The sequence below is a fragment of the Lampetra planeri genome, chromosome 12 (assembly GCF_965212315.1).
Source record: "Lampetra planeri chromosome 12, kcLamPlan1.2.h2, whole genome shotgun sequence".
In the NCBI taxonomy this organism is placed as follows: Eukaryota; Metazoa; Chordata; class Hyperoartia; order Petromyzontiformes; family Petromyzontidae; genus Lampetra; species Lampetra planeri.
This window is the reverse complement of record NC_136118.1, coordinates 8,320,747-8,339,921: the sequence shown is the minus strand read 5'-3', so window position 1 is coordinate 8,339,921 and position 19,175 is coordinate 8,320,747. Positions and strand designations below refer to the sequence as shown.

The following is a 19,175-nucleotide window of genomic DNA, read 5'->3' as shown; positions in this document are numbered from 1 at the left end:
TACGGGTAACGTTTGAGTCGGTGCGAAGAATGAACGCGTGAGAATGGCTGACTAGTTGGTCAGGATTAGGGGTTAGGATTCGCCTCTCTTTCCCACTACGATGCACGACCTTTTCATTAATTCGCCCATTTGTTTTTAACGTATACATGCATGTAACATGCATGTATACTAACGTCGCCGCACACAGGATCCTCACCTTGCTGGCGTTGCGGTTGGCGTAGTTCACGCACGCGTTGTGACTTTGGTTCAGCCACTGCAAAGCACGGCAACGGGGGGGGGGGGGGGGGTGGATCGTCGCGATGACACGGGCTCGGTTACACGAGCGGTGGAACGAAACGTCGCGGCGGCCCGCGCAGAGCTGCGGTTACCGCACTCAGCCTCTGACCCTCGACAAGTCAGGAGCCGACAGCAATAGAAGTGGCGTGCGCCTGCCGTGAACCATTGTGCTCATATTTGAGCGAGCGCAGCCAAATCCGGCGGCCACGGATAATCCAGCGCTAAACGTACGCGTAAAGATGAACCCGAACAGGACTGCGTCGCCAGCAGAGACTCCTCTCGCTATTTTTTCAGTGGAGCGGAGTTCGACGAACGTTTTTAATTATTTCAGTAGGAACGGCCCAATGAGCTGCTGCTAGCGCCTGTTTCATGGGCGTCCTACGACGACGGTCGAGATGTCGTACAGAACAGGATCTGAGTTGCAATCATGGTCACAGAGGTGGCGATACACGCAGCCAGTATCGGTAGGCACTTCGTACGTTATAGGAACAGTGGACCGGTCACAAAATGTAACAAAAACAAAACGACTACATTCTTTTCTGAACAAAAAAAAAACGGAAGGAACAAAAATGTCATCTCACAAAGGGAATTAGAAATAATGGCGAGTGATGCTGTAAGTGAATGTTCGTGAAAACAATGTTCGGAACTAAATGTTTTTGGAGAAAGCAAACACACCTGCCAAAAGACCGTGGTGGCGAGCGTCTGATTGGGGAGTAGGAGGCCAACAACCTGTTGGTGAGAGGACACGATTCTCCAGTTGTAAACAACACCCATGGCACACACAACATCACCAGTTGTTACTGCATTGACAATGCACAATGTCTACACACCTCAAATAATAAAACCATCACATGGCACGACGATTTATGAGTTGCAGGATCCATTGCCTACACATCAGGTTTCGGGAGGCCTTCATCCAGCAGTGGCTTGGTCATGGCTGCTGCTGCTGCTGCTGATGACGATAAGCAATGTGACTGAGAGAGTGAGAGAGAGAAAAGTTTTTGTTGAACCCAAGTACCATCCACCTTGTGGCGAGAGTGAACGTGACTCTTGCCATGCTTTACCGTGGGGCGTGCAACAATGCTCCGATTCACCGATTCATGGAGAAATATTGATCCGTCAATTAATATTGATCCTACATGCTTCAACTCACACGTGTAAAAATCTGTTTTTTTTTAATTCGTATCGTGGTTCACACGATGCACTGTAAACGATACATTTAGTTCCGGGCCACAGCTAGCATCAGTGGCAAAATGATATCCAAACTGGTCTCGAAGCACCTTCTGCTCCCTCCACCAACCCGCATTGACCAGCGTGACGAAGTATGGTCAAACAACTTCCACGGACTACATAGCACGGGGCAGGCCTTCATTCAGTCGTTGATTAAGAGTGGTTTAAGAGTGGTTTAAGAGTGGATTAAGAGTTGTAAACCATTACAGCCAACAGAGGCTCTGCTGCCATTCACCACATGGTTCACGAAACAACAATGTTCTTGAATTGAATTGTGAGCATTCATTGCGTCATAAGAGTGGGGGGTTTCGGTGGAGGGGGGGGGGTGAATTGGGGGGAGAGGAGGACGGGGAGCGGTGGGTGGGGGGTGTAAATCAGTTCACCCCTCCTTTGGGGGGCGGGGGCAGTGGGGGTCACAGGTCATTATTAAGTGCCATGTGGGAGCACGCAGAGCCCGGCACCTGTGAGTAAACCCAATAGGCCGCACGTGGCGGCGGCGAGACACGTTCTCATCATCGCCATCGTTAGCCAGGAGCGATCCGCTGCTGGATAAAGGCCTCCCCAAGGCCTTCGCGATCTCTCGCGGCCCTGCAGTGCAATTATACAAACAAAATAACTCCTTGCGCCCGCAGACGGGGCAACATTTCAGTCGCTACCACCTCCTTGGTGGCCATTCTCTCTCTCTCGTGTGTGCTCCCTCCTTTGGCAGACACTCAGTTCCTATTCTTGCCCAGCGACGCGTCATGCCCAAGGCAACCTACTTTTCATAAATGACGTCTTTAACGGTCGACGTCGTCTCGAATGCATTCCCCATCCTTTGGCCACCACTCCGTTTTTATTTGTCGAGCACTGGGCCACTAATCCCTCCTAGCCCTGACGTGTGCTGTCCCAAGTCCACTTAATATTCTTTAACAAAAGCTATGCTGCCTTTGGCCTGCGCACGTTTTCGAACGCGTCCGTTGAAAGCACCGACTGTGGCACTTTCAAGACGTGACGAGAAACCTTGCGGATGGGAAAATGTGAATGCATTCAAGGAAGGGATGAATCCACCTTAGCAGTCGAACCGACATTTACAAGGTGCATAGGTGGATGGAGGCCTTGAAGGAAAGGATTGGTGGGGTGTTGGCAAAGTAACTGGGCTATGCGAGACCACGCTTACCCACATGTGTTAAGTTTCCTGGGAAAATACGATCGTGCGGATATCCAATTATTCGGAAATATGCTTCGCCGTATGATTTATCGCCTGTGTTTTAGAGCAATTCTTTTTCTGTCTTCCGAAAATTGTGATTTGCAAGCGCGCCGCAATTGACATATGGTATTAGAATGCTTATTGCGCCCCAATATAGGGTTTAATTTCAGAAAGCTATAATTAAAATAAAACTTTCGAGATAAAGCTCATTAAAACGTTTGTGAACGAATAGCAAATTGGAATTAGATGACAGATGTCAAAAAAACAAAAATGTGGTGCACGGCAAGGTTCAGCGATTTTTTTTTCGTCACAAAAGGAGAAGCATCACTCGCTCGTTGTTCATGCTTTCAGTGGTGCCCCACTCATTTTTACGAACAAGGTAAATATTTTCGCGCAAAAAAATAACCTGGGTTTGCGCTGCTAAATCTGTCGAGTTTTAAACGGACCATTGTAAGAAGAAATGTCGGCGAAAACAGCAAAAACGGCGCGTTAAATTATCCGCCCCAAATTAGACGAAGTAAGATTCTGGGTGATCATTAAAAAGACAACAGAAATAAATATATAATATACCCGATGTGTATATTTAAAATTGGATTAGGTGACGTTATTGAAAATGTTAATTGCAGATTTTTACTTAGACTTTACCGCTTCTTTTGAAAGTGTTTTTTTTTTCTCTCGTAATGGGAGAAAAAAATATAATTCTGTGCACTTGCACCGTACGTACATTTCAACATATATAATTATTACCATTATAATGTACAACCCCCTGTAAAATCAACTTGCCGGATGAAGGCCTACCCGACGCTGGGCTCATCATCATGGGGGTTGTGTCTGGGCCCTCCGTCGCCAACACCCGGGGCAGCACTGGTTGAAGAAGCGCGGCGACGCAAGCAGTTCGGAAATCGCTCGCCACCGACGCCAGCTATGGGCGGCGTTCGATTCAGGTCGCTGGGTTCGTAGCGCAGTTCGCTGGACCACTGCGCCACCCCAAAGACAAAGATCCCCCCCCCCCCGCCGGCCACATAGCCTTCAACAGACTGTCGGGGGCAAGTGCTGTTAGCGAGCACCTATGAAGGCCGGCACGGCGCACATGGCACGGACAAACATACACAAACCCTCGGTTATCTTTGACTGCCCCAGGGCTGATATTTACACACCGCACCAGGTACTCATTTAAGGCTGAGTCGACCTAGGGGATGCCTAGAACAGAGTTCTGGTAATTGCCATTGAAGTTGGCCATGAGTAGGAATTGATCTCACGTCACCAGGTGCCGTGCGATAACCAACACACGAGGCGCGAGCACGCTACGCAATCTCACGCACTCCTACACACGTCAGGCAATTCCCACAAGTGTCTCCATTTAAAGGATTATTTGAAGCCCGTTGCTTGTTACTAAGTACCTGATATTCTAAGAGTCCTACACCATGCGGCTTAGAGACTGTATCGTCATCACGCACATTCACCAAGTTAAACGCGGTCCTTCTTACCTACCTGGGAAACAGGGCGCCAATGACACACGTAAATGGGCAATTTGTATCCAATAACCCTACAATGTTATTCCGCGGAATTCTCCATAATGGCTGTCATGTGCCACCCGTCAAAGGTTGAGCTCATGTTGATCTTGGGTCATCCACCAAAAATTCAGATCTTAAGATAACACCGGGGGCTGCTAAAAAAAAAAACCCACTCCCGGTAGTAGCCCAGCGGCACGGAGTGGATCTGCTGCGGTGCACATTTCTGCTGGAGCAGCAAGCCGCCCCCGCGAGGAGCCCCCCGCGAGAAGCCCACGTCGGCGACCGGACACGGCGGGGGGCTTACTCTCGCGCCATTCGAAGCCAATAAATAGCGCCGGGCTTGGGTGTAAATTTTTTTTTTTACTCTGCCAAAAATTGGCTTAGTGGGGGGGGGGGAGGTGCTGGGCGGGCGGGCGAGCGAGCGAGCGGTGCTCAGCTGTGCGGGCTAATCACGAGGCCTGCGGCAGTGGCGGCGCGAGAGCCGAAGCGGGCGTGAGCGGTGTTAACGCCGCACACGTGGGCTGCCCTTCGCCTGCCCCCCGTTTAACCACAAACATGTGGGGTGGGGTGGGGGGCACTGGGGGGGGGGGGGGGCACTGCCAACCCACCCAACGCCTCCCCCTCCCACCACCACCGTCATCCCCCGCCACCCACCGCTAACACAAATTTGCCACATTCCACCTAACAATCTCCCCTCGACGTCAGTGTCAGATCCACACAGGAGCCAGCGTTCGTTTTTTTCTGGCAAGATTCAAGGCAGGGACGAGCCTGTGCTTTAGGGTTTTGCTCTTTGTGTCACGGTTAATAAGAATTATACTTTCATTTTATATAGCGTCATTCATGCCAACAGCATCCCACAACGCTGTACATTAATTATGAGGACCAAATCCCATATACGCGGTTGGGTACGTACGACGTGAAAGAAGCCCAACATACACACACACCTATATACCAAGCCAATGGAAACTGTACTACCAATTAAAGTAAATTTTTATTTTTTATTTTTTTAGAAATGGCACCAAAACAAAAAGCACAGGCCCAAAGGCCAAGTGTGCAAGCGGCCAGGGGACTCAGTGTGCTGATGATGTGCAGTGCAGATAAGAACCGACGTCGTTCTATAACTGTGTGAGGTTAGGGGAACTCGGGTAAAAGAGATGATGGGAGTTCTAAAGGCAGCAAGGGAGAGCAAAAATGACAGAATAGTCGATGCAAATTCATGAGTTACGTGTCCTTTAGAAGCTTGAGGCCGGTTTGTACCTGGATGGGAGACTGACAGGGAAAACCAGGTGCTGTAGACTTGGGCTGATGTGAGCAGGAGATGGCAGTGTAAGTGTGGATTCCTGAATCAATCTGTGGAGGAGCATTACGTGCAACCCCTCGTTTTGTGTGGCATTTCTCCGGACACGTGCTGAAGGATCGTTCATGGTACTGGTAAAACATTATACCGCAGGGACCTGCAGAAAAATGGTCTTGTGACTCGGCGGTGGGTGTTCTGGATAAAGGGGCATTGTCCTTATCATGATGAGGAAGAGAATGGAGGGGGGGGGGCAGAAACACTTTTCACATATTCAGAAAACGTTACCACTTCAGCGACAGCTCATACAATAGCAGGTTACATTGAAATAACAACACTGCTTTGTTTTGCTCTGAGTAAAATTAAAGAAAGATTTAGACATTCCAGCTGACCGCCCTTCTTCAGTCCACCGGCAATCTTCAGGCCAGACATCTAAAATGTCAATAACTTCCTCTCCACTCCCGACGAGAGTAAAAGAAAACCCCGTTATTATTTTAAATTATCCGGTTATTCACCCTTTATTTATTGACGGGTAAGCACACTTGAAAGCTATTATTACAAATGATTGGCATTAATGACCGCGTGCGATTAATGGTGACGACTTCCAGCCCTGCGTTCGAAAGACGGAGAAAGCGTCTCCGGTCCCCCCCCCCCCCACCTGGTTCATTGCAATCATGAAACTATGTAGAGTAAGGAGTGGGATGTATTTAATCCATTAAACGATACTTCGACTCGAGTCTCTTCTGGTTAATATCACTTGAGCAGATGGCCCCAGGTTGCAGATTTCCTGAGTGAACAATTTGTATTGTTATTATTACCGTTACTATCGGCGGGAGGAAATGATGGCGCAGCGGTTAGCGATATTTGCGCTATGAGCGAGCCCACCTTCTAGAGTTCAATTCCCAGCCACGGCTAACATCAGTGGTCAGTGGCAAGTGATATCCGAACTGATACTTGCCCGCCCCCGCCCCCCCCCGTCATCAATTTGGTTGAACCAACGCGGAAAATGACGGTCAAAAACAACCACCACGACTGCTGCGGCGTGGGCGAGGATCTCATCCAGCAGTGGATTGACAAAGTGCTGTGATGTATTTAAAATTCGCATCATTTATTTGCCGAAGACAGCAGCAACAATTACCACCCGCACGACAAGTTCCTTTTGTTTCATTGGCGAGATGGAGTTTTAATCCGATTTTGCTTTTGCCGTCATATGAAAGTGACAAAGAATGCATTTGGACCTCTCGTGGAGCAGCGGGTCACCTCCCGTGCTAGAGAACATCCCGCGGAAGCGGATCTCAGAGAAACACTTCTGACGCCTCTTCACGCGAGCGAGTGAGTGAGCGAGCGAGGTTCGGAAAGTGACATTTGCGCGACGCTGCCAGCGAGCTGCACGCATCGCGTCTCCCGCGTTCACCGTCACGCGGCCACGCCCCTACCCACTCTGTCTGCTCTCTCGCGTCTGGGATTCCGCGCTGCACTCGAGCGTGCAAACTCTGCCTTCAATTAAAACTCGGTAAAAAACTGAATATAGTGCGACCAAGCCTGGCAACGGTTCGAATTTAACAAACAAACGGGGCTTTCCGTTTTAATTTCATTTCTTTTTTTCTTGGTTCTAGAATTAACACAGCTGTTCTTGTTGTGGTTACAGAAGAGATTGATATATATTTTTTTCGGGAAGGGAGGAGGGTGGATAATTTGATGGAAAAGTTGAGTCCAGAGGCAAATGATTACGGTACTCTTAGTAAAACAAGGCCCCAAACTGGCAGAGCATGATTGTTAACCAAAGTGACATTTCAATTACATTTTTAAAATGTCCTTGTAATGAGTAAAATGCCAAAAGCGGCACAGTCGAGCAATTAACTTTCTTCTTGTCAGTTCCCATCTCACTTTGATAAGAGATTTTCAGCAGTTAAAACTTATTTACTGTAATGGTTTTTTACTTGCGTGCACAAAGCGGGTGCCATAGCAGCAGGGAGCGCCGTGCAATGGCAGTGTCAGTGGCTATGCAAGTAAGGGAGGAGAAGGCATCATTTAGTCAACAGGTCAGTTTTACAAACACTTAGAAAACTTCACGCAGCAAAGTTCAGCCGCTTGGTGCCATGACACAGGGCGACAACTTGCCGAGAGCCAGATTTGGCGTTTGCGTGCCCCACTGCTGTCACCGTTCTCGGTGACGGCAAACGGCGGCGAGATGAGTGCTAGAAGCAGTCATGCCAACACTCGACCCTGGGTCCTCACCAGCCAACCTCCCAATACTTCCTGCACCGAGCTCTGGACAAAGAACAACGTCCACAGGACGAGCTGCATGGCCACGCCAAAACCTGGTCACCAACTCGTACCACCGGGTCCCTCCGAAAACCGAATCAGAATTCTTTATCCTGGAGAAATCCGATGAGCTATGAAGTTCTTCATCACAGATGTCCGGTATTCATATTCTTGGTTCTTTCGGTAAAGTCACGTAGAAGGGAAATAATACAATAATATAAATATGAAACAATAAAAATTCTCACGACGTTAGGAAAAACCGCCACTTTTTTCAAATTTTCTTGCTGTGGATTTCACACCTGATGATGATTGCTTGTGTTGCAGTCGAGACGTCGTGAGAATATTTTATTGCTTTATATTAATATTATTGTATTATTTCTCTTCCACGTGACTTTACCGAAAGAACCAAGAATATAGATGTCCGGTAGATTCACAGATGTCCTTGGATTCAAACCGGCCGAGCTCGCTGCTGTCGTTAGATCAGATGAAGCCCTATAATACTTCCCCCCCCCTCCCCTGCCTCTCTTTCTCATTTTATTTCCCCCTCAAAAACCCTAATCGCTGCTGCATTATCTCAGTGGGCTGGAACATATAGAAATATCCGTATCAACTTGCGCGGCAGACAAGCGTAAACGATCGCCGAGTGAGCCACCGGTTGAAATCAAGCGACCAAAAGGCGCCGACGTCTCGGCGCCTTTTGGCAAATCATCGCGCACGCGGTTTGAATCAGTGGGGGCAAACAGCGCACGGACCCCCCCCCACCCCCACTTATACGCCCAAAAATGAAAGCCACGGGTCAGCGCATTGTCCAAAAGTTAATTGGAAGGATGAAGCATCCAAATTTTCAAAAGCATTCAGAGGACGCGGCGCTTCCGGACACATGTGCTCCCGGAGCAACGTTCAATATGTGCGCGGACGCTCTGTGTACGCGCGAGAGCGAGAAGTGTGAAAAAGTGTGCATTTAGCACCAACGCGCATTTGAAGAAACGAGGCCCGGCAAGCTGTGCCGGACAGAAGGGGAAAAACGGGGGAATTAATTTTCTTCGCTGCAAAGGTCAGGAGCAGACACCCCCGCTGCTTGCTAGCACGCCCCAGCCCGCACGCGCGCGCACGCACGCCACGCACACACGCACAATTACTCCCCATGAGCAGGGATCGGCTGCGCTTCGTTATAACCCCCCCCCACCCTCGCAGCGCAGATAGGTTTACACACCGTCTGCCCTGCCGCCACCCTGCCGACTCTAATTACTGCTCTACACCGGGGTGCTAGGTGCCGTGCCAATCTCACTCCCCCTTTCCTCCTATTATTATTATTATATACCTCCTCCGTCGCACCCTCCCGCCTCGTGATATTTCTCTGGCGCTCTTCCGCTCTCTCTCTCTCTCACTCGCTCTCCCACTCCCACGCTGCGTCTCCCTCGCCCGGGCGCTATCTCTCACCTCCGACACGTGCTCCACATCCCCTCTCGCGTTCTCGTTACTTTGCTCCGTGGAAGGCTCGCGCAATCTCCTTTGCCCACCCCCTCCTGCTGTACCCCCCAACAACAACCTTGGCGAGCGAGTTTGTTCCACATTTTAATGTTGGTGGCATTGCCACTTAGCGCCAATGCCCAGGATGCCATTTTCAAGTGACGACTCGTGTCCTTTGGCAAAAATACATTTTACAAAAATATCTTCAAAGTACGATGCCCCGGTAACACCGAATGATATTTCGTATCTGGGCTGCGTTTGAGCATCTTAACATCGCAATCAAATTTCGTTTCACGGACTGAAACATGAATCGGCAAATACGAACGAGTTTTGCAAGGTTATATAAATATGATGCGGCTACTTGACATGCATGTATTTTAATTTAGCCCAGGTCTGCCTTAAAAAAAACGCTTAAAATCTCAATTGGGAGCTCACTTGTTAAAACAATGCTAACGGATGATTCACCACCTTTCATATTTCCAATTGCCACATTTTCTCATTATCTTTATAAATACAGACCTTAATATGTATGTATGTCTCAAAAACCTCCAGGGTACTTCCCGACAAGGTAGAAAGCTGACATTAGGTACATGGGTAGCTTTTAGGACACAAACAAGTGGAGCAACGTGAAAATCCGAGATTTTTTATTTTAAGGCCACCAAATCTAGATTTTAAGTGCCCCATGAAAATGTTTGCACACGTCATTCAGAAACCATTCAAAATATAAGATGTCAGCTTGTTTGGTTTGACAGCATTAAACAGAAAATAAAATTTAAGCGAGACGCATTGGTTCTATCATTATTGTTTTGGAGATATTTCGGATTAAAGTGGTTTTGAACAAAAAATACGCATTTTATGATGTTCAAATCTGAATAATTCGAAAACAGTAAAAGATAGGAGCTTCCCATAATAGAGTATTAAGTTTATATATTTTTGTTATTTCTCATAAAGAACGGAATCTTTCCATTGAGCGGTTTCCGATGGGTATGTCTTTAAATAAAAAAATACAATTATTTTTCGTGTGGAAAAATACACATTTATGGAGTAATTATTTGTGTCTGAAATTTTTTGTAAATAATCATATCAGGTTGATTATTAGATTTATTGAAAACTGTTGCCTGGAGAAGACAGGCTATATGAACTAGTCTATGTATATGAAAATAAAATACAGAGTGTCGTCAAAGCCATTCCAAAACTCAAATAAAAATCTAGAAATATTTCTACCAAATATTTTAATAGAGTATATTCTACTTAAACAGTTATTGGGGTGGAGCAGTGGCACATTGGCTAGGGCACCACACTTCGAACACCGGCAAACCTCAGCTGGATTCCCATTCAACAGTTAGCATCTGTGCCAATGTGAAATCCGAACCGTTTCCTGGGCCTCCCCATCGCCAACCCACACTGACAAACGTGGTAAAGTATGGTCAAACAACCCCTACAACTAACACAGCCTCGGGAGCCTTTCATCCAGCAGTGCATTGACAAAAGGGCTGTAAATTTGTTGTTATTAAATTATTATTAAATATAATACACAATCATTTCAGTTCCAAATGCCACCAAGTTTCATTTGCTTGTGAATTATGGATCCAATTAAAAGCACACATGGAAATAATTTCCCAAATGTACTTGTTTCAGCATATTTTAGGGCAAAGTGCATTGCCTGTGCTGGTACTTATTATTCACTGACAGACAGTGCAAGGATCATTGCAATCTTTACATTTTCAGACGTATATATCGTATATATGTGTAAATAAATAATCTCAATATATACACATACACACAGTACGTCAATATGTTTGTTTGTAAGCCGCGTATACGCAAATAAATACCCCGGCATGTCATATTCGGTGGGAAAGCAGATGGCATGTAGGTGCGCACCGTGCAATCAGTTTTGAAACATCTCTGAGCCAGGTAGAATTATGAGCTATCGCGTCATTCACCAAAACTGCTGTAGCAATTGCTGTTTTAGCAATGCCCAAAATCTGAACGCTTACTTTCACTCCCTAATACGACACTCCCGATTCACGACGATTCGTCGAGAATCGGATCCAGACTGGATGGTAGCACGACGCCTGTGGTCTGAGATGCGACCTCGTGGACTTGTGTCTTTGTTGTGATATATTTTTGTAGTTGCCTGTGCTTTTTGTTTTTGGTGCCATTTCTTAATTTGTTAATTCATTCATGGTGGGGAGCGGTAGTGTAGCGGGTTAACGCGCTGCACTACGAACCCGGCGACCCGGGTTCGATTCCCCCTCACGGCAAACACCAGCGACGATTATCTGAACCGGTCCTGGGCCTCCCCTAGGTCGACTCAGCCTCAAATGAGTACCTGGTGCGGTGTATAAACATCGCCACTAGAGAGACAAAGGCGGTCGGGCGTGGTGCTGGCCACCCACGCCCTCGTGTACCGTTCCAGCCTTCATAGGTGCTCCCTAACAGCACTTTCCCCTACAGCCTGTTAAGGCTATACGGGGGATCTTTGTCTGGGCTTCTTTCGCGCCGTACATAGCCAACCGCGTATGCGAGATTTGGTCCTTGTACATAATTAACGTGCAGCGTTGTGGGATGCTGTTAGCATGAATGACGCTATATAAAATGAAAGTATTATTAACTGTGACACAAAGAGCAAAGCCCTAAAGCACAGGCTCATCCCTGCCTTGAATCTTGCCAGAAAAAAAAACAACGCTAGCTCCTGCGTGGATCTGACACTGACATCGAGGGGAGGTTGTTTTGGTGGGAACGTGGCAAATTTATACAAATATAAAATTAAATTTCGATTTAAAGCTTTCGTGACTTTCGGTAAAGTCACGTAGAAGGGAGATAATAAAATAATAAAAATAAAACATAATAATTATTTTATTACGTTATTAAATTAAAGTAGTGTTATTAAGCGGACGTCGCAAGCGGCTTTGAGGGGTTACAGAGCCAGTGAGTTCCCATCTCGTGCGAACTCCACGGGGGCGGGGGGGGCTCGGTGAGTAACGCCTTCCAGCGGTCCGATCGCAAGCCCCTCCTCCCGTCTGTCTAACAAGCCACCGAAAAAAATTTGCATCGGAAAATTCGCTCTAAAAAAAAAAGAGTCCCAAAGTGAGAGATGTGCTACACGATTCATTCACTTGCCTCGGGTTTTTTTCTCTCCCCGTGTTAATTTATTTAGCAAACTAAACTGCGAGCTCCACTATAAATATGTGTTAAATAGGCAGATGGAGTGCCTTCCACACGTTTATAATAAATGAGAAGAGTTCGGGGTTTGCAGACACCGTGAACTTGCACACGCGCACACACACACGTTCGCTTACACCCACGAGCAGACCCACACACACCAACTTACACACACACACAAGCACGCTCAAGACACATGCTCAACCACACTCTCTTATACTCTTACACACAAAGACAAAGGCAACGATCCCCCTTATATCCTAAACAAACTGCGCTGTTCGTGAGCACCTATGAAGGCCAGCATAGTACACAAGGGGTTGGGTGATTAGCGCCACGCCTGGCCGCCTTTGTCTTCCTCCTGGTTATGTTTACACACCGCAACAGGTACTCGTTTGAGATCGAGCCGACCTAGGTGAGGGCCCAGGACCAGTTCAGATAATTGTCACTGGTGGTGGCCGTGAGCGGGAATCGAACTTGGGTCGCTGGGTTTGTAGCGCAGCGCGCTAACGGTTGCACTACCACTCCTCACTCTCTCACGCGCACACACCCCGACTCTCAATTGTACACAGACACGCATTCTCTCACTCCAACACACGCACAGCGTATGTCACACACATCTTAGCACCCCACTGAGCTGATCTTTTCAGACACCTTCCCATTACCAGTTCGCATGTCACTCTCGCTTGTCGTCACGATGTCACTCATTCCCAAGGCATCAACTACCGTTGAATTAACCCCGAGCTCCCAACACTCAATAACCCTTCAGTGTGTGGCTCAGCCATACTTCACACTTATCCCACTCCTAATGCCATACTCAATCTTGACAATCGCAGTCCGAGTTTGGAACATCGCTTGTAAAGTAACATTTTACAGACACTAGACTCTTGTTCTAGATTTGAAGCTTTCGTGACTGCAAGGATTCATACTCTTAGTTCTTTTCGGTAAAGTCACGTAGGTAAAAAAATTAAATTAAAATTAATAAAAATAAAATATCAAGTGAGGCAGGGATACCAAGATGCATCTTGGAATCCCTGCCTCACTTGATACAGCAATATCTGGCTGCGACGGTCCCACCTGATGACGGAGACTTGTGTTGCCTCCGAAACGTCGTGATTTTTATTATGTTATTTTTATTAATTTTAATTTCATTTTTTTACCTACGTGACTTTACCGAAAAAACTAAGAGTATAGACTCTTGTTGGTTGCTTGTTGGGGTTTTTTCTCATGTCATCATCACAATCGTCAGCCATGATCTATCCACTGCTGGACGAAGGCCTCTCCAAGCCGTCAGCACCTCTCTCTTGGTCCTGCAATGTTGGTGATCAAAGTATAGGTCCTGCACACGAGCCAATCACACAGCTTCATCGCGCGTAATATTTCTATTTTTCCGTCATCATCATCACCCATAATCAATCCACTGCTCGATGAAACCCCCAAACTCCATCCCTCCCCACGCAAGCTGCTACCATCTTTCGTGGCCCTGTGATTTTCTGACTGGATGAACCAATTCAGAAAATCGAGGCGACTCACACGCGTCGCTCAGCGCCTGCTGCTCGTCTCTCTGGCAAGCCAACACGTGCGCATGTGTCCGTCCGCTCTCTTCAGGAAAATGTTTATATGGCTGGCCTTGAGACTGGTCAAACCGGATGCGAGAGATAATACACCTCCCCCACCCCCCCCCGAACGCTTGGGGACTGTCATAGGTTAAATTTTAGAACTTTCGTGACTGCAGGAATTATTATTTGGTTCTTTCGGTTAAGTCACGTCTAAAGATAAAATAATAAATTTAATTTAATTTATTATTTTATCTTTAGACGTGACTTAATTTAATGTATTATTTTATCTTTAGACGTGACTTAACCGAAAGAACCAACTAATAATGACTGTCATAGGTATCGCTCGTGGCATAGAAGGAGAACCGTCACTTCGTATCCAGCCCCCCCCTCCCATTCCACGATTTCTCCCCATCCTATTTTTCCCTTTTATGTTCTTGTTTGTCTCCTTCTTTTGTCGAACACTTTCCTGCCCTGCCGCGCTTTCCCGGCTGTGGGGGGGGGGGGGGGGGGGTAAGCACCACGATAGCGTTGCTGCGAGCGTCGGTCGGTCAACCCGAGGAGGATGCGGAGCCTCGCTTCGGGTGTCTTCCGCTTCGACCTCGTCGCCGCTATCGTCGCCGCTGTTGTCGCCGCTGCTGTTGTTGTTGTCGGAGGATACAAGTAAAACCCAATTCGAGCTGGCTAACTACTTGGGGTGGCCGCGTTCTACTCCGGCACCGTGCGTGCCAGGCAGGCAGGCAAGACAGCCCTACAAGCGTCGCGGGCAGGAAGTCATCGGCAAGGTGGGAGCTGCCACACAGGCCTCCTCCGGCGCATCGCAGCTCCTCCCAGCCACGTTAATGAATCGCTCCGGCGTTTTAATGCAAAAACGTCAAAGAACGCTCCCGCATTCTCCGCCGCTTCGCCGAATAAATTGCACGCTCGCGCCGTAATTAGTGCCACGCCGTAACGTACTTGTGCATTCAACGTGTGAATTAAATAAAAAAATAAAAAAATAACTTAGATTTTTTTTTTTTAGGAATAAAAAAAGGTAACGGCGTATACTTTAAATAACAATCCCGTCAGTTGTCGCATATCTATTTTAGATTTTTCAACATGTTATTCGCATTAAATGATAAGACCAGCTTATAAAATGTATTATTTCTCATTATTCACAAAATGCTTTTTTGGTTCAAATATAAATATATTCGCTCTGAGCAGATTTTTATTTTAAATGGCATTACACTTTGCAAAAAGGTGTTGCAGAAAATGTTCCATGCTGTTAATACTGGTCACAAATGCTCATTAAATTGAAGGAGGCTTTTTTATTATTTTGTAAATTAGATTGGGAAATGTAATTTTGCAAACGTGTAGACAATGTACTAAAATGAGTGGAGATTATTGATAATATCGTGATATTTATAATATCTGTTGTACTGGCCCAATGGCTTCACTGTGTTTCCCACCGTCTGACTCTGAGTGTAGAACTATCCTAACAGCACGTTAACGAAACTTGAGATCAGAATTGTTCCAAGATTTTTATCACGACAATGAACGCTGGCAATCGACTGCTGGATGTAAAATTTCCCCACGCCGTCTCAGTCATGGAGGTTGTTTGACCACGATTCACCACGTGATTGAAGCTGGGGGAAAAGGGCAGGACCGGTTCACATATCACTCGCCACTCTTATCATCCGTGGCCAGGAATCAAACGTAGGTCTCAGAGCTCCTAGCACAGTGTGCCAAGCACTGCAACCACAATCGCCCTTCACCACTAACCTTGTCGATAAAAAAATAACAATGCAATTATAATCCATTGCATAGTCTACGATTGTAAATTGCATTATATTGTTCATCAGATGGCATAAAGTGGTAGCTTAAATTTTAAGATGCAATATGGTCACGCTTCTTGTAAAGTTACAGAATGTCTTCATGTTTAGTTATGAACTGAACAGCTAAACTACCGTTATGCAAAAAAGGCACTTTAGAAATGTATTTCAGTGGTAACAGTTTGTAGCTGCCAGCTGGTTACATTCTCACACCGTAAAACATCCACACCTTTCATCTCAAATCATTACGGAAAGTTGCCATGCAAAATTTACAACCTTTGCCAAAAAAAAATGTTGTCCTCCCTGTTACGTTAATCGCTCGTGCTCTGCCCCGCAGTGAGAGTAATGAAAAATGTATTAAGCACCCCACCGCCCGCCCCCCCCCCCAACAACGGGCACCACCAGAACGGCAACCCACCGGCTAACGTCACCTAACCACTGGGCACGTGTATAGAGACCTGGGATGCGTACCAACTTCATGGACGAATCCATAGATAATCCACAAAATTATACCTATATATGAAATATTGGATGATCTGACAGTAAATGTTTCGGATTGATGTGACTGTTGGAGGTGACCTCACTACTAATATGACGTCACTTCCACTCTTTCCCTGGCCAAAGGCGGTGGTGTCACGCCGCATAGGGCCACATCACTTTTGAGCACGAATACAAAACGGACATGATCCGTAAAAATCCAAACTCTGGAATGTTTTCATCCAAAACTCATCCCTAGGATAGACACAGAGGAAGTCGGTGAAAATATTATTTGTGGGGCTGAATTTTTTCGACATGCACAAAATGTTTTCTTAGTTTATAAATAAACATTTTTAAAATTCCAAAAGAGTGCAAGTTTGACCCACACAAGCAGAGCACGTGACAGACAGATGTGGCCAACAGGACCGGTTCAATGATTGCATCAGTCCACCCCTTCTCTTGCTCATAGCGAGTGACCTTGCACCCTCTCGTTTTTGTACATTAATTTTCTAAATAAATTAAATTGCACGGGTTCACCATTGCGCATCAGCCCACCACGTCCTCTGCTAATGGTGGACTTGCACCCTCTCGCCCTGCCTCGCTGCACGAGTGTTTGACTGTGCAGGCTGTGTTTGAATGCCAGCCGGTGAATAGGTTTGAGGAGGGGGCTAAAAGCCCCATTCGCCCGAGCCGCCCCACCGCCCATGCACATACCTCCTCAGCATCGGCCCTCACCGGCTACGCACGCCGGCTATGCAAGTCGGCTAAGCACGCCGGCTATGCAAGTCGGCTAAGCACGCCGGCTATGCAAGTCGGCTAAGCACGCCGGCTATACACACTGGTAACGCATGCCAGCTATATACACCGGCTACACACGCCGGCGATATAAACCCACTACGCACTCCGGTTAAGCACCCTGGCTACGCACGCTGGCTGTATACACCGGCTATGTACACTGGCTATGCATATCGGTCGATGTCTTGCACGTGCTCACCTATCGTGACGGGCAGCATGCACACACAAGCAAACCGCTGATTAGCGCCCGGAGAAACTGGCTTCAATTAAGGCGGTTTAACACCTTCTCCAAACGGTGCAACATAAAAATGAAGAACCCTTACAGATTTTGAAGTGTGATAGGACATGGCTTTAAAAGAAAGAGGAAAAAAAAATAATGCTTTATCAGTTTTTTTGGAATACCGTACTTTCGTCTTGATTTACTCAAACGCAATCATTGAGCCAACAATTTGCCCTAATGCCAAAAACAGCACGAGAAGGCATAATTTTGCGTCAATTTCATTCTCATCTCGCCAACTGATCACGGGACTTTATCGGAGTTCCGGGACTAATGAGATCTCTTTCCCTATTTGAAACAATCAATAATAATAATATTCCCAGTGATGACGCAGGCAGAGATTGTGCCTTCTTACTCAGTGTTTAATTCAATGACCGAATCAAAAGCGAAGGTGAAAAATCAATGAATTTTCAAAATAAATTAATTTTCATCAAAACCCGGTGACTCGGTGGCACTGTAGAACATTAAACGACTGGCACAGAACGCACTCGAGCTAATTAAAACTCGCAACCGCCAGAACGATACGACTCCACGGCACGTTCCTTACCCGTTGGACCTACAAAGCAGATGAAACGACATTGCGCAATTGCCATAGATATGGAAACGGTACCGTGGCATGGTTGGCATGGCGTGGTTGGCGTGGCCCGTGGAGCACGGAATGAAGTGGGGCCCTCTTTATCTCCCTCTTCATGGTCTGGCCACCTCGGCGCCTGCGGACCGTGGGCCACGGTCAAGTTTGCACCGCCTGGACACTCGATAGCAAACGTGTCCGGGGGCATCATTTATCACCGAATATGTTACGGGACGCTGGGAGAATGGAGTAGGCACACGACTCTAGTGCCCGCGGCCATGACAAGAGGTATAGTGGACGTGGTGCGTTTCGGATGCGGCAATGCGGTAAGTGTCACTGACCCAAACAGCCCAGGTGGAAGTTAAGCGGAAGAGACCTGAACGAGGCTTGGGCTTTCAATAATTCAAACAGGAAATCCGTTCAAATGGGCCAAACTCGAATTAAACGGCTGTGCACCCACACGATGCCGCCCCGCTGAGTTAACCGGCTGCGAGAGCCAGTCTCGCGAGGAGAGGGTAGGAGGAAGCATAGGCACTAATAGGCGTCGTGGAGGCAAGCCCCTCCTCCCCTCACCGACAACCAAGCCTCCCCACCATGCCCCCCCCAACACCCCCCAACAAGATATTTCCAGGTAAGAAGTCATCTTCACAGATTGCCAACAACCAGTGGCAACACCGAATTGCACACGTGCAAGACAACATATCGGCATTGGCTGGGCACCCACAGCTTTGTGCGCTGACCTTTAGCAGATTTCTGCGTGCAAAAAGAAGGTATTCATTTTTGACACAATGAAATAGCGGGACGAAGTGGGGGAAATAAAGAAAGAGAGAGAGAGACAGAGAATCACAAACGATTAATTTCACATCAGCTCAGCTCATTTTATGCGACAGTGGTAATCCCTGTTGTATTTACTACATATATGCGCGAGTGTGTGTATATATATACACATACAAAGGTGAAAATAAATAAATATGCGGTTATTTTTTGCACTGGGCCGTGGGCACCGTTCCCTGGGTGTGTGTGTGTGTGATTGCTGCTTCAGGTTATAACGACTGCTGGGTTAATTAGGCGTTTCGTCTGTAATTACCACGTGCTACAGAGTGCGAACAGCATTTTAGTCCCTTGGTATTTCCCCCTTATGCGCTAATTTGTATGTACAATATTTTAAACATGGGGTGTAAATACAGTACGGGACCCTGTATGGGACCCAGTCTGCACAAACAGAACAATAACGTTTGCAAGCCTGCCTACCACAAAACATCTGTGGCTATCATTTTTAAGTAAACAA

General features: G+C 47.0%; 1 protein-coding gene across 2 annotated transcripts in view; it reads right to left on the bottom strand.

Moving 5' to 3' along the window:
• The window catches only part of SFXN5 (sideroflexin 5), a 132,447-nt gene that overhangs the window by 63,186 nt on the left and 50,086 nt on the right, over positions 1–19,175 (bottom strand). For both annotated transcript variants that reach the window (XM_078599406.1, XM_078599407.1), the window contains exons 7-8: positions 952–1,005; positions 197–253 (exon numbers count right to left, since the gene is read on the bottom strand). In XM_078599406.1, coding sequence (XP_078455532.1) covers positions 197–253; positions 952–1,005 — 111 coding nt within the window. The remainder of the gene's footprint in view (positions 1–196; positions 254–951; positions 1,006–19,175) is intronic.